At 28.3% G+C, this 14,074-nt stretch overlaps 1 protein-coding gene and 1 long non-coding RNA gene across 2 annotated transcripts; both read left to right on the top strand.

Annotated features, from left to right (window-relative positions):
• Positions 1 to 79: 79 nt before the first annotated feature.
• LOC120358340 lies at positions 80 to 1,320 on the top strand. The gene is made up of 2 exons (XR_005575294.1): positions 80 to 151; positions 376 to 1,320. It is a non-coding gene; the product is annotated as an uncharacterized LOC120358340 (long non-coding RNA).
• Positions 1,321 to 3,939: 2,619 nt separating this feature from the next.
• On the top strand, positions 3,940 to 13,354 carry LOC105199804. Its single transcript, XM_011167066.3, has 6 exons — positions 3,940 to 4,437; positions 6,858 to 7,105; positions 8,073 to 8,395; positions 9,589 to 9,832; positions 11,487 to 11,767; positions 12,786 to 13,354. Exons 1-6 carry the CDS (start codon positions 4,269 to 4,271, stop codon positions 13,018 to 13,020), a joined length of 1,500 nt encoding a protein of 499 aa, XP_011165368.1. The 5' UTR covers positions 3,940 to 4,268; the 3' UTR covers positions 13,021 to 13,354.
• Positions 13,355 to 14,074: the final 720 nt, after the last annotated feature.

Genomic DNA, 14,074 nt, shown 5'->3' on the forward strand with positions numbered 1-14,074 from the left:
CGTTCGCCAACTTGATAGACTCTGCGTCTATAAATAAACGCAACTGCTGTGTCACGTGACTATAATTACGAACACGTCTGCGGGGTGATACATCGCTGCGACCATGAGGATATTTTTTCTCACCGCATTCAGTTCACCGCTTCGAGAAGATGTGAGAATATTACGATATAAGAAGGAAATTAATTCCGCGAGTAAATTTATTTTACTACATTTTACGATTTAAATTTCCCGCCGTTTACTAATTAAATTCACTGATCATTATTCACTCATGTAACATAATCCGCGTCACACACATATGACCAATGTAGTTTCTACAGAAAAAAAAATTTACAGGGAATATTACAAAAAAGTGTCATACGACGAATTTGTTCACAGCGAAGAACAAAGACACTGTTCTATTTTGATATGGCAAGATAGAACATGGATCTGCACTGACTGCACTGCACCAAGTTGTTCCCTCTTCTCTAACGGTCGACTAATTGGCGAATTGCTGAACGAGAAGGTGCTGCGAGACGAGCGAGACTTGTGACTGCGACCTGCGACTGCGACTTTCGCTACTTCGATATTTCGAGAATCGCATTTCGATACATTTTGAAACTTGCCGCTGAATCGCGTTTAAATTACTACATATTTTTCACGATTATAATTTATTTCTTGTCTTTGTCGTTATTAAATGTAACGTTAAATTTGTACGCAAAGAATTACATATTATGATTATCTTTCTCCTAAAACATCGTAACGCATTAAATATTGCTATTGTATGCTGATATTCAGTGTTGCGCTTAGATAACTCAAAATTATCTAAGACAAAATAGTGTACATGTAAATGTATCTTAGATAAGATAAAGATTTAATTTTAATTTAACCAGATCAAATTATACATGATTTTATCTAAATAACTTTTATTGTAGGTAATAATGCCTTTGAGCAAAATAATTTAGGACATTTAGCCTTTATTACCACGAATAAAAATTTTGTCAAACTTATGTTCTCTATAAAAAATTTTAATATTGTCTATTTATGCGCTACGTATAACACATATCTAATAATTAAAAAACTAGTTACACAGTAATTAGTGTAGCTTTCAATAAAAATATTTTATTATTAAAACAAAATAAAAACGTATGAAAGTTTAGTATAGTCTTTTATATTTTTTATATTATCGTACTTTACAGGTTTAGAAGTATCTTTGTTACCTTAATATTTTAGTGATAACTGGTATGCAATAAAAAAAAATTTAATATAAGGACAAAAAAACAAAACCGCTTAAATGTACAATTGTATGTAGGAAACGAAATAAATTTTCTATAATTACACTAAAATGCAAGAATATCTAAGAAAAATATCAAGTCAACAACAAAAGGTCAAATATTAACAAAATGTAAAAAATTTTTAGTTTATATTGCTCTCTAATTTTGATTCGCTATAATGTGTGATTCATCAAAGACAAAATTGTCATTTATAATAGTGTTCGCCGCACATTCTCATCATTGGAAACAGAGAATTTATTGGTTTCATCAATTAGAGAGTACAATGGATAAAAATAAAAAAGTGTCCTTTTATTTTATGAACTAGTAATGGAAAATGATTACAACCTATTTATGCATAAAACTGTCAAATATGATGAATTTTAAAATTGTCAATAAATTACCATCTTACCGTAATTTTGCTGTAAGAAATTGTCATGTTGAATGATCTAACAATAATTTTATGTCTCTAATTGCAATACTTGAAAACTTACAAAAAAAAACTTATTAAATGACAAAATACAAAAATCGTGCAAAATCAATCATTCTCTTCATAATTGCACAAACTGTGTATATCACATTTTATAAAATGCGATTTAAAAATCTTGATTTTAATGATTTTTTCTAGAGTAAACACTTATATCATTTTATATTATAATTAACATCTAAATTAATTATAACAAACAGATCTTATTACGAGTTAGTTGCATATTGCGCATCTCGACGGCTGCGATAGCGGAACGGAAATTTATTTAATGTCCGGAACAATACCATTAAGGCTGGGTTACGAACCGGATGCAAAAGCCAATTGTTTTGCGATTGCATTGTTTTTAAGTATTCTGAAAGCAACGTAATATCTGCGTGAAAATTATTTAAAATTATACAAAATATTAGAAATGTGTTTTGAATTATCGTCAATGAATTTATTAATTTTTAATATTTTTATACATTGAGAAAAAAGTGCTTGGTATTTATGACTATAATTACATAATAAAAGAATTATGATTAGAAGCCCTATTTTTATTAGTGCTATATTAGTAATAATTTTGTGTTTATAGTTTTATCAATATGAAAAAACTATAATTATTTTACTATAAATTAAATTAATTTCAAATATTAATATAGTAATATATCAAAATATACATAAATAAAATAAACATTTTTATATAGTAAATGCAATCACAATTTTTTGTAGTAAATATAACTATTTTCTAAACATTCGCTTATTATTTTTGTAGTGATAATTATTACAGTAGTCATAATTTGCACGGTTAAAAGAACTATAAATATATAGCTGTTTTATTAAGTAATCATTTTTTTCTCAGTGTGGCTTCACACTTTTTTCATAAATAGATGCACTTCTATAATGATAATTACAATTTCTATAATTTCTATAATTATATAATGTTAATTATCATCTTAATTAATAACTTTAAATTCACACAATTTTAAAATATTTTATTCTTGTGAAAAAATTGTATCAGATTTGTATAATAAGCTAAACAATTTATTGCAAATTGCAAGATTTTGTATTAAAGTTTAATTTACAAATTGAAAATCAATAAAAAGAATATACAGCCTTAGCCAAAATTATTAGGCACCAATATTTTTTTCATTTATCTAAAATTCTTTTATTTGTGTTATGTCATAATGATTAGTGGCATTATACATAAGTTTAAAGGGTTCTTGAAATAAAGAATAATTTACATTTTAATTTTTGTTTAAATCCAATTGCAAATACTTAAAAAACTATAAGGTGCCTATATTCTTGATTTATTATTATTTATTACATTCTGGCGGACAAAAAATTTTACAAAATTCTACACAAATTTAAGAAATGCTACAAAAATCTATATAAAAATGCTAGAATTGGAATTTAGAATTTTCTAAATTTTGTATTTTTGTTGTGCAATTTCTATAAATTTCTCGGTAAAACTATGTGAAACTACAACGAATTACGATATTCTACATATTTCTAAGTTACTTGCTTTGGCAAAAAACATATCTATGAATCATTACAAAATACTACTAGAAATAAAAATTTGTAGAAATTATTAATTTTTTTCGCAGAAATTTATTTTTTCTTAAAAATATTTATTTATTTTTTTATTTAACTACGTTAAAATTAATAAAAGTATTTTAGCATTTTGGCGTAGAATTTTGTCAAAATTTTTTCCGCCATATGGATAAAAGAAAAATTTAATTATACGTTACACAGTTTAGAATCAGAACACATGTTTAAACTCCGACACGGAATAGGTCAAAAGAATGAGAACTATTTTCTTAAGATGGATCTATTTGTAGAACAGAATCGATCCGATTTCTATTGCGATAATCTATCATCTGTTGCCAGTAGCGGGTTTTGACCTCCGCAACTTAATTTGCAAGCCCCTATAGATCGAGAACACCTTGTACATAGCTATTGCATCCAGGAATGAAAATTCATGATGAATCGCTTTCGCTTAACCGATCGTATGACAAGACGACCCGTATGTGTAACACATGCTGATGCGTCAAAGCTAGAGATCAGAATCGGATGGGTGCAACAAGGGAGAAAGAGGCGGGTAAAAAGGAAACAACGCAAGAGAAGAACGGCGGCGAGGGGAGAGGCCTGAACGGAGATAAAGCGATTGACCCTCGGCCCCTCAATGACCTGACAGAGATATCGTTCCACTAAATTCACTGATGTGGCTCCTCGGTCAGTCGAACGCGTGCACACACGCCTGCACACGCCTTCATAGCCGGCTGCAGGACACATCGTTCGTCTTCACTGATAAGCAATTCACCCTTAGTAGGCAGAAAGACGAACCAGCAGTTCGGTGCCAGTAGTGAATGAACAGTGTCGCAAACTGTGTTCGTGGAATTAAGTGATACATTAATCTGTTTATAATCCAGAAGCAAAAAGTTTCGACGACGGGAAACGATCGAAGGGGATCCCGAGAAATTTATGATTCGATTACGCGTTAATAATATATATGACAGCGGCTGTATCGCGGCGTCGTCAGTAGGGCCAGGTATTAAATGTTACATCGGTGTGTCCCCGGAAGTGCTAAAAAAGGGATAAACATGCAGTGCGAAACACGATCGGAAATGCGTGTGTACGCGATGGTCTTCCTGGTGATGTGCTGCTTCCTGTGTTCCCCGTGTGCTGGTGAGGAGCCAAAACCGAACGTCTCGTCACCTTCGATAGGTACGACATTCGTCGGCAGATGTGATCTTGTTAAATTGGTTCCGGGCATGTCTGTAAAATTTCTGAAATCAGAAAAAGGTTTAAATACAACGGAATTGGCTGTGTGGCTCGAACAATCACGTTTTTCCTAATCGATTCTTCTTTCCTGTTAGCTGTATGTATTTCTCATAATTATTTAAATGGTTATAGGAATTTGACTATTACAAAAAAATCGAATTTTTTTTTGTTTTCCACTAATTTAAAATTATAAAACTGATATGGCTTATTAATTGTAAATAAATTATTAAAAATTACAAAATTTACGTTCACAAATTTTGAACACTCTTTTCGCAAAACTTATTTTTGAAAACAGTAGTTACGATGACTCAAACACGATTTCCGATTAATCCGGTACGATTAATCTGAAGTTTCAAAGTAATACTTTTTGTAAGGGTCATATCTCAAAAAATTATCAAAATATAAAAATTCTAAAAAATAAATTGAAAGTTTTATGTAATATAATAATAAAATTCTGATAAATATTTGTGCAAAAATTTATGTAGATCCACTTGCTTTAAAAATTATTTATTTAAAACGACAACAAAATATAATCTTTGCTAGAAAAATCATTATGAATCAAATTTTTCATTATTTTCTTCTTTGCAAGTAGTTTCAAAGCCAAAATTCGGGCATTTACGACCAAAATTTTTTATTGTTGATTAGGAAAAAAAACCTACAGAAGCCTCCAGTTTTTAAGTTTCGTTAACTTTTGGCTCATATTGTATAGCCAAAACGTTCTTAATAATTTTTCGCATCACTGATTCACATTTTTAATATTTTTTCTTAAATTATAACAAAAAAAAACCAAATTTTTAAGAAAACGCAAGTCCCGTGTCTAGTTTTTCACAAATAATAAATTTTTTTAATTTCTTCGTGAATCGAAAATAACAAGTATAAAATTTAAAAAAATGTCTATTTCTTTATCTTGAATAATTTACCAAAGATACAATCTTGACCACTAAACAATGGAATCTTAAATAATATTAAGACGTGCACAATAATTAAAAAACGTTCGTTTATCTAACATTACAATAATCAATAAAAAAAGTCACAGACAAGTTATTTAGCAGGGATATTATTTAGAATACCATTATTATATATATATTATTCATTATTTTTTATAATTTTGCATATTAGTTTATTATTAAAAATGTTTAATAAAAATAAAGGTTTTATCTTTTAAAATACAAATTTTATATAGTTGAAAAAAATATCTCATTTTATGATACGCTGTAATCCTTTAAATACGTAAAATGTTTAAATATAGTAGCAAATGGATTTTATGTGAGCAGAAGGAATTCTAATTTTCCCAATTATATTCCCAAGACTTTTAATAAATAGTTTTCAAATATGCTTTAATAAAATTATATATTACGTAGACAAACGATAATCATTTCTCGGTGGCTTTGGATTTCCTGTAAATTTGTATTATTCACATATTTAATTATCTTTCACTTATTATTCTGTGTAAATTATTTAAATCTTATTTAATATTTCTAATTGAAAATTATATAAACAGAAATATATAATTTCACTAATTGTTTTTTTGTAATTTAGAAGTAATTTAGAAGTAATCTGACTAAAAGAAGAATTAGATTTCAAGAAATTAGTTTTTACTGTAAAAATGATTGACGCACCACGCTACTCGTCTCATAATAACTATGACGCTAATTTACTTCGTTATTTGTCAAGTAAACAATTTATTCTTCTTGCGCAATGCAACGTATAGTGCAAAGAGCAGCCATAACATAGATCGTTGCTGGATAAAGTTATCTCATTTGCAAGTCTCAATAATTATTTCTCCGAACCAACTTACGTCTAACGACAATTTTTGAGTATCGACAATTTCGTAACTAAAAATTTATCTCTCGTAAAATTGACTTTATACATATGTATATGTACACTGAGCAAAAAATTAACTTGACTAAATTTTTCAACGTGATTGAATTCTTTCAGTTTAAGCATTTGTGCATTCAACTTATATGTACGTGTAATTAAATTAAATATATAATTACTTAAACTGAAGTTTAAGTATTTCTATGTATTCAAGTCAAATACATAAATACTCGATCTGAAAAAATTTAATCGAGTTAAAAAAGTTGTTAACTTGACCAAATTTTTTATAGTATTATATACAGGGTGATTATTAATAAATGTTCCCACTTTTTATCATCGGAGCATGATTCACGGATACGTATTTCTAACTTATTAATTATTATATTAGAAATTACATGCGTGCGATTACTCCGATGGTAAAAAGTGGGAACATTCATTAATAATCACCCTGTATGTATTGTATATAAAATACTACTTTTCCACATTTATTTATTAAATTAATAATACTATTTTGTCTCAATGATTAAGCGAATGAATTATTTTAGATAATAACAAGACAACTCAGATGGCAGCGGGTGAGCAGCGGCTCGGAGATCAAATTCGTGCAATTCTCAAGCATTATCAGAAAGACGATCCCGTCGGTCTTCCGGGCGCGCCGATACCGGATCCGATGTCAGTGCCGGATATGAAGCATTCCTTTTCCATGTACACGATGAATTTTAAGCAGATCAGCGTTTCCGGGCTTTCCAAATTCCGTATTACACACGTAGAGTCGGAATTGGCGCGTATGCAGGTAAATTAAAACAAATCATTAAACGAAAAAGTTAACAAAAGTGGAAAAGACTAAGTAAAAAGATATTCGGGAAAAAATATTCCAACGGTAAACAGACACCATGTATGTATTATATAGGGTGACGAACAAAAAAAAGAATTTAGTACTATTATTGTATAAAGTATCTAACTCGAATAAAGCCTAGCACAAAATAAAGCTCACTTTTAAATTTACCATTTAAAACGCGCTTTATGCTTAGAATATATTATGCTTGAAAGGTGTCTGATGGAGAAAGTAATTAAAAAGGTGGTGGAAAATTTTATATAACCATTTTTATAAAGATTTGCTGCAAATTTATTAAGTATATATTTTTTTATGGTTTATTACAATATTACAATATAGTATAATATTATTCAAGTTTCTGACAATAGAAAAAAATATCGATTTTAATGTTAATGTTAATATTTATTTTTTATTTTTTTTTATTAAAGTTTTACACGCATAAAAATAATTTTTAGTAAAAATGATAAAATATTTTGACTTTTAATGAATATGCGTTTACGTAAAATTTAAGAAGCATCGTATTTTAAACACACAAAGTAATACAATACTGAGACACATTGTAATGTGAATGAGCAGTAAAACACTTCACTTCTGATTAATCTAATAAATTTCCTTTTTACTAATTTATATAGAAAAAGATTTAAATTTGCAAAGAACGTAATTTAAAATATGATTTATATCTACGCATATTTTATAGATTACATGCGTTTTAATACTTTCTTTTTTATTTTTTTACATCTTATTTTAGAAATTATCAAATTTTTATTTTTTATGCATATTTATAATTTTTATGTTTCATTAAATTGCACACACACACGTTTATACTATTATTATTTAATTTATCTTATTTATACGCTCGTGATGCTTTTTATTTTACCAATTTTACTGTTTTTGTTGAGAATGTAAAAACAAGTATATTTTTGAGGTGTTCGTCGCAGTGAGAATCGACAATCTCAATATGCGCGGTTTGTACACGATGTCATCCTGGCTATCGAGATCGGCCGGTGATTTTACGGTGAATCTCACCGACGTGAACGTCAAAGGTATCGCCAGACTGGAAGTAGGTAATGATGGCAAATTGCAAGCTCAAGATATCGACTTGAACCTGCTATTCGATAAGATCCAGTTGAACTTCGAGAATCTAGGATTCCTCGGTAGCGTTTTTCAAGGTATCATCAATTCCGTCGGCACCTTCCTCTTCGACAGCATTAAACCTTTCATACTGAAGGAAGTTAATACGAACGTAAGGTAAGATGCTAATCTTTGTAGAAATATTCCTTCGAAAACTATTTAAAGAGATAAATAAAAAAAAACAAGAACGATTAAGCTCAAGAAAAATAGCGAGGAAAGTATTATACAAATGGCATCAAAAAATAGTAATCAACGACAATAATTAACCATCTGATTACACACGTGAGTTTGTCACGTCGGACACTGTTTTCCCTATTTTTAAGTATTTAAAAAATTTATGAAGCATCTGTCGACATTATAGTTGAAGATTTTGTTATTTTGATAAATATTATATATTACTTACTAAATATTTTATTTTTTTTATACTTTGAAGTGAATAACGAATTCCATTACATGGAAAAGCGACAATTTGTCAAAATCTTTTACGGGAACATTTTGTTTTGATTACAAACAACATTTTTTATAAATAATTAGTAAAATTAATACCTAAGAGAAAAATCACGTGTGGGTCTGAAACGTCCGTGCGAGACTTTATATGCTTAACATTCAGCGATATATTCGTCTTTCGTAATGTCTCTGAGACTTCACGGAGTTCCTTCTACCACTTACTTTTTTTTAAAGAGGGGAGAGAGATAAACAAATTTACTTGTTTTATAATAACATAGATGTAATTTGATGCAGGCATCTCAGACCCACGTGTGTATTCGGATAGTTATATATTGATGTCAATTTTAATAGTTTTAATTCCGAGTTTTTGATTTCTTACTTTAAATATTGATATTTATGAATTTATTATTTTAAAAGGATTTTCCATTTTATCACGTTGATTTTGTAAAAGGCAGTTTTCAGAATTTTTTAAGGAAAGTTGATAAATGTTAAATATATTGTTTGAAGATAAATTTCTTTTTTTTACTAAAATATAAGAGAAACACAGACAAAGAGTTTATTGTCATAGGGCTGGCCCTCTAAGAACGTTCAGTAACAGAAATAAAGAAATAAAAAGAAACGAAAGAAATTGTTAACAAAATAATAACACAAAAATGTAAAATAAAATACGAATGCCGAGTAACAGAATAACAATAACAGAAAAAATGAAATAAATGAGTAAAATATATCAGAGACAAAGAAAGAAAAGCAAAAAAATAAAAAATGACATAACGCGCAAAACAGAGCATGTCAAAAGTTAGATCGTAGCGGAAAAAGAAAAGAGTTTATACTAATTTTTCAATTTTTTTGTAATGATATTTCAGGGGCGAGATAAACAAGCAAATATCACAATTACCGCAATATTTCCCGAATTCGATTTCACCCTTCGATATGGCGATCGCTGAAGCCCGCAAGTATGTTTCTGAAATGGGCTACGATCCATACAAATTACAGGATTATACTCAAAGTGTTGGTATATTCACTGTGACCTCATCGCATACTTGGATTACCGGTCTAGCCAGTTTCTATCGCATGGGGAACATAACTGTATCCATGGAAAATGGAACTGTAAGTATAAAGAGAGTTTTTTTCTAAAAGACCTATATAATTAACTGGTATATTACACTACAAAAAAAATTGTTAGCTTGATTACATTTTTCAACATTTCTTTAGTTAAAGTTTTGAATTAAATATGTAAATACTTGAACTGCTTCAATGAGCAATCTTTTTTAAAATGCCTTTTTTAATATTTATTTTTTATTAATTGTACATTGTACAACTTCATTATAAAAGTATTCGTTTTATGTTAATTACGTATTTATTTTAAATTAATTCTTTATTTAAGTTAATGATTTAAAAAATTTTGCATTTAACGTTTATTTAATATTTAGTTTACATTAATTATTCATTTAAAATAATGTTTTGAAGAAATATTTATTTTATATTAATTATTTTTTGAAATAACAATTTAAAAAACGTTTATTTAACATTTCTCATTTAAAATAAATGATTTAAAAGAATATTTATCTAATATTTATTTACCATTAATTTAACATTAATTACTTAGAATAACGATTTAAAATAAACCAATAAATAGTTTTTTCATATTTAATTTAATTATTGTGTCATATTGACTTTTTAAATTTCTACTTAAATTTCTACTTTTTTCTTTTTCTTATTTAAACAGAATAACAGAAGAATTATTCGATATGTTATTATCCACATTTATAAAAAAAAAGTTATAGCTTTCTATATGTTTATATAAAAGAATTTAATTATGTACCTACGTTTTATCTTTTCAAGAAGATATATTAAACTGATCTATCAAAGATATATTTAGAGATGTATTTACACAAAGAGTTCACGGATCATCACTCAAGTATTAGTTCTTGTACGCAGAAATTAAGTAACGTTGGTAATAATTTTGGTTTGAAGAGGTAACCGTTTAGAAATTTCCCCCAAAAAATAAGGATAAATCTAGCATAGTACTAATTCTAGCTCCTTACAAATTCCCAAATACTTTTTTGTCTTAAGGAACATTTTTATTTTTAATTTAATATTTGAAAAACATGTGTCACAATATAAACACTTTTTTTAATGTTAAAAAAACATATTTATTTTTATTTTATTTAAAATTAGAAAAACATTTTTCACATAATTAAAATAAATATTTGTTTTTATGAAAAAAGGAATCCCATTTAATTTTAATGTTTTTAAAAATATTTTCTTTTATTACGAAAAATGTTTTTAAAAATGTTGAAAAACCATTACTCATTTGATAAGTTAAAATGTTTTTAACATTTTTAAATTAAATACACAAATACTTGAACTGAAAGAATTTAAGTTAAAAATAGTAAGTTCAAAATTTTAGTCGATCCAACAACTTTTTTTCTCACAATCAGTGTAGAACATCTTTAATCGAAGAGTTGCAAACGCATCTAAAAATGCCGCAGGAATAAGCACGGAGAAAGGTCCTATATATAATTTCAAGAAGATATAAACGTTCATACGGACGAGTTGTAATCTAATTTAAATAGATTTAAATTTCGTCTACGAAAATTACTAAACGCAGCTGCATCGGCCATAGTTGCATCCGTCGTTGCGTAAACATTACGTAAGGTTACGCAGCGCGCGGTTTTTGGGTTTTGCACGTGCGTAGGTGACGTTCGCTACGTCTCTTCATGGACTTTGTACTTACACGCTATGCCGGTGCCATATACAGGTGTACGCGCTCGTGGACATCGGCACCCAAGAATTAGAGGGCAAGACGCACTGGGAGGTGAGCGTGATTGGCGGCTTCCTTTCGCGTGCCGGCACCGTGTCCTTCACCGTCCAGTACTTCCGGATACAGGTGAAGCTAGGCCAACCCTTAGACACGCGGAAGCGCGCTTCCCTGGAGGAGCTGGAGCTCGAATTGGGCAACATCCAGGCGAGAATCCACGGCGCTGGCACAATCGATTATCTCGTTGAGGCGAGCGTTAATATACTGCCGAACCTTTTAAGGTGAACCGTAATAGCCGCAACCTTGTAAAATATGCGTTTCACGCCGATCTCAAGGTGACGCCCGTAATCGGCGATTTTCCAACATCGATCGAATAACAATGAGCATTAACAAGTGTGTCTAAAATAACGATGGAAAACTTCGATAATCTTTGAAAATCCGTAATAAACGTTTTCCTTAAGTTCTGCAAGTCTCTCAGCATGCTTGATTTAATGTTAAAACAGCTTTGCATCTTTTTTCTTATAAAATCCTTTTAAATGATCTGGAATGAATGAAATTTAAAAGATTACATAGATGTATTGAATTTCTCTGTTAAACATTCAAAGATTTCAAATATTTAGACTGTACAAAGTAACAATATTATATCTATTTTTCTTTTGCTTTCTTAAGGAGATTCCTTAGCTTAAAAAAGCAAAGTTAAATGACTTTTTATTTATACAGATCTTTTAATAAAGTAGCTAATTTTGGCATTAGCATCTTCAAATTAATAAGTAATAAACAAAATTTATGCAATAAAAACTCTAATTTGTTAATTAAAAATACTTTTTTATATTGATAAACGTTGATGTGAAAAAAATTGAATAAGAATTGTTTATACTAATAACTTAAATGCAGTAACGAACGTCGTTATTAATTTTTACCAGTGTAACATCATATTTAAAGAGAATTGTGTAATTAATAAACATTTCATACTTTTATACGAAAATAAACGGCAAAACATTTTTTATTCTAAAATATTTCCATTTCATTCTTTTTTTATGAATACAGTTTTCAAAATTCTTATACTTTGTTTAAAAAATTAAATTACTAAAAAACTCTCCTTATAATTTAATTCGATGCTATTTAGAAAGTTCTACTTTAAGTTTAAAAAAAATTATGCGATCGAAAAATTTGAAAAAATTTAGAGGAATGCCTATGTATTAATTATAAACTTTATTCTTAAAATTTCAAGTTTTTATATTATATGGAAAGACTGAAAAAATTCCTTCTTCAAGCTAATTCTGTTTCCTATTCTTTCAGATATCAGATCATGGACGCGATCGAGGGACCATTGCGGAGACGTATACAAGACGAGTTGGACAAGGTAGACGTGGAGAAATTGATCGATGAAAAAATTCCGGTGATCGAGGAGCAAGCTAGGTGGCTGCATGATTTAGTACCCGCAGAAGAAACGAATTTGGAGGAGCCAACGACGCACAATCAGGACGATCTAGGACCATTCTCCGAAAGCGAGGAAGAACGAGGACCATCGTAAAAACGATGCTCATCGACAACGATCGAACATTCAAAAGTTTAACTCCATTCTTTACGATCTAGATTAATTCGGAAAAAATTTCTCATTAGTAACGTAAATGTATACATTGCTTAGTTAGTGTATACGTACATCCTGATCTTTTAAATGTTTGTATAATGTCATAATATAATCATAAATTATAATTATAAATTAATAAAATTGCGAATCGTTTAAAAGCAACATAGAAAAGAATGGAAGAGGTGAAAAATGTATGTATGCATATCTTTGCGACACATTTGCAAATATGCGCAATTTGTACGCAATTCAATAATGACTTACCTAAGTTAACGAAATATTTATTGCGGCTTACCTGTTTTTCATGCACAATGCATTGCATTTTTATGTGCCATAAGTGGTACCATATAAAAATATTTAATAGAAAGAATGTATTCTTAAAAATAACATCCATAAATAACCAAACCATTTTGGAAAATTTGCAACTGTAGTACACAAATTTATATAAGTAATTACAACGTTAAAATTATTCAAAATTATATATTTAAAAATTATTTTATTAATAAAAGACTATATTATTAATATTCAGGGTTAGATAGTAACTAATTAAAAAAGTTAAATAATAAAATTAAAAAGTTAGCAACTTTTAACTTAAATTAGTTAATTTTAAATGATTTAATTTACGACTTTAATTAGTTATTTTAAAACATGTAGACTTTAACTTTTTTTCTAAATTCAAAATTTATCTATCTAAAAGAAAAAATACATTTCTACATAAAAAACAATATTTCTTTGTTATTCGTATAAACTTAATTTTAAATAAAATGTTAAATTTGTTTAATAATCTATATTAAAATTGTTTTGAGTAATCCAATTTTAAAAGCTAATATCTAATTTAATAAGAACAATGCTTTATAAAATTAATTTTTGATTAAACTTAAGTTAATTTAATCTCAACATAATTTTAAACTAATTATTCTTTGTTTAGGTAATATTTAACTAAATTAATTATATAAGACATTAACTTTAATTTAATTAAAAAATATGTTAACTTACCAAC

Source organism: Solenopsis invicta, chromosome 7 (assembly GCF_016802725.1).
Source record: "Solenopsis invicta isolate M01_SB chromosome 7, UNIL_Sinv_3.0, whole genome shotgun sequence".
Classification (NCBI taxonomy): domain Eukaryota; kingdom Metazoa; phylum Arthropoda; class Insecta; order Hymenoptera; family Formicidae; genus Solenopsis; species Solenopsis invicta.

What these genes read in the sequence shown, in the direction of transcription:
- LOC105199804 (XM_011167066.3), top strand. Translation starts at nt 4,269, where the DNA reads ATGTTACATCGGTGTGTCCCCGGAAGTGCTAAAAAAGGGATAAACATG. An exon ending in TATCCATGGAAAATGGAACT is followed by an intron (nt 9,833 to 11,486) that starts GTAAGTATAAAG and finishes TGCCATATACAG; the next exon opens with GTGTACGCGCTCGTGGACAT. An exon ending in ATACTGCCGAACCTTTTAAG is followed by an intron (nt 11,768 to 12,785) that starts GTGAACCGTAAT and finishes CTATTCTTTCAG; the next exon opens with ATATCAGATCATGGACGCGA.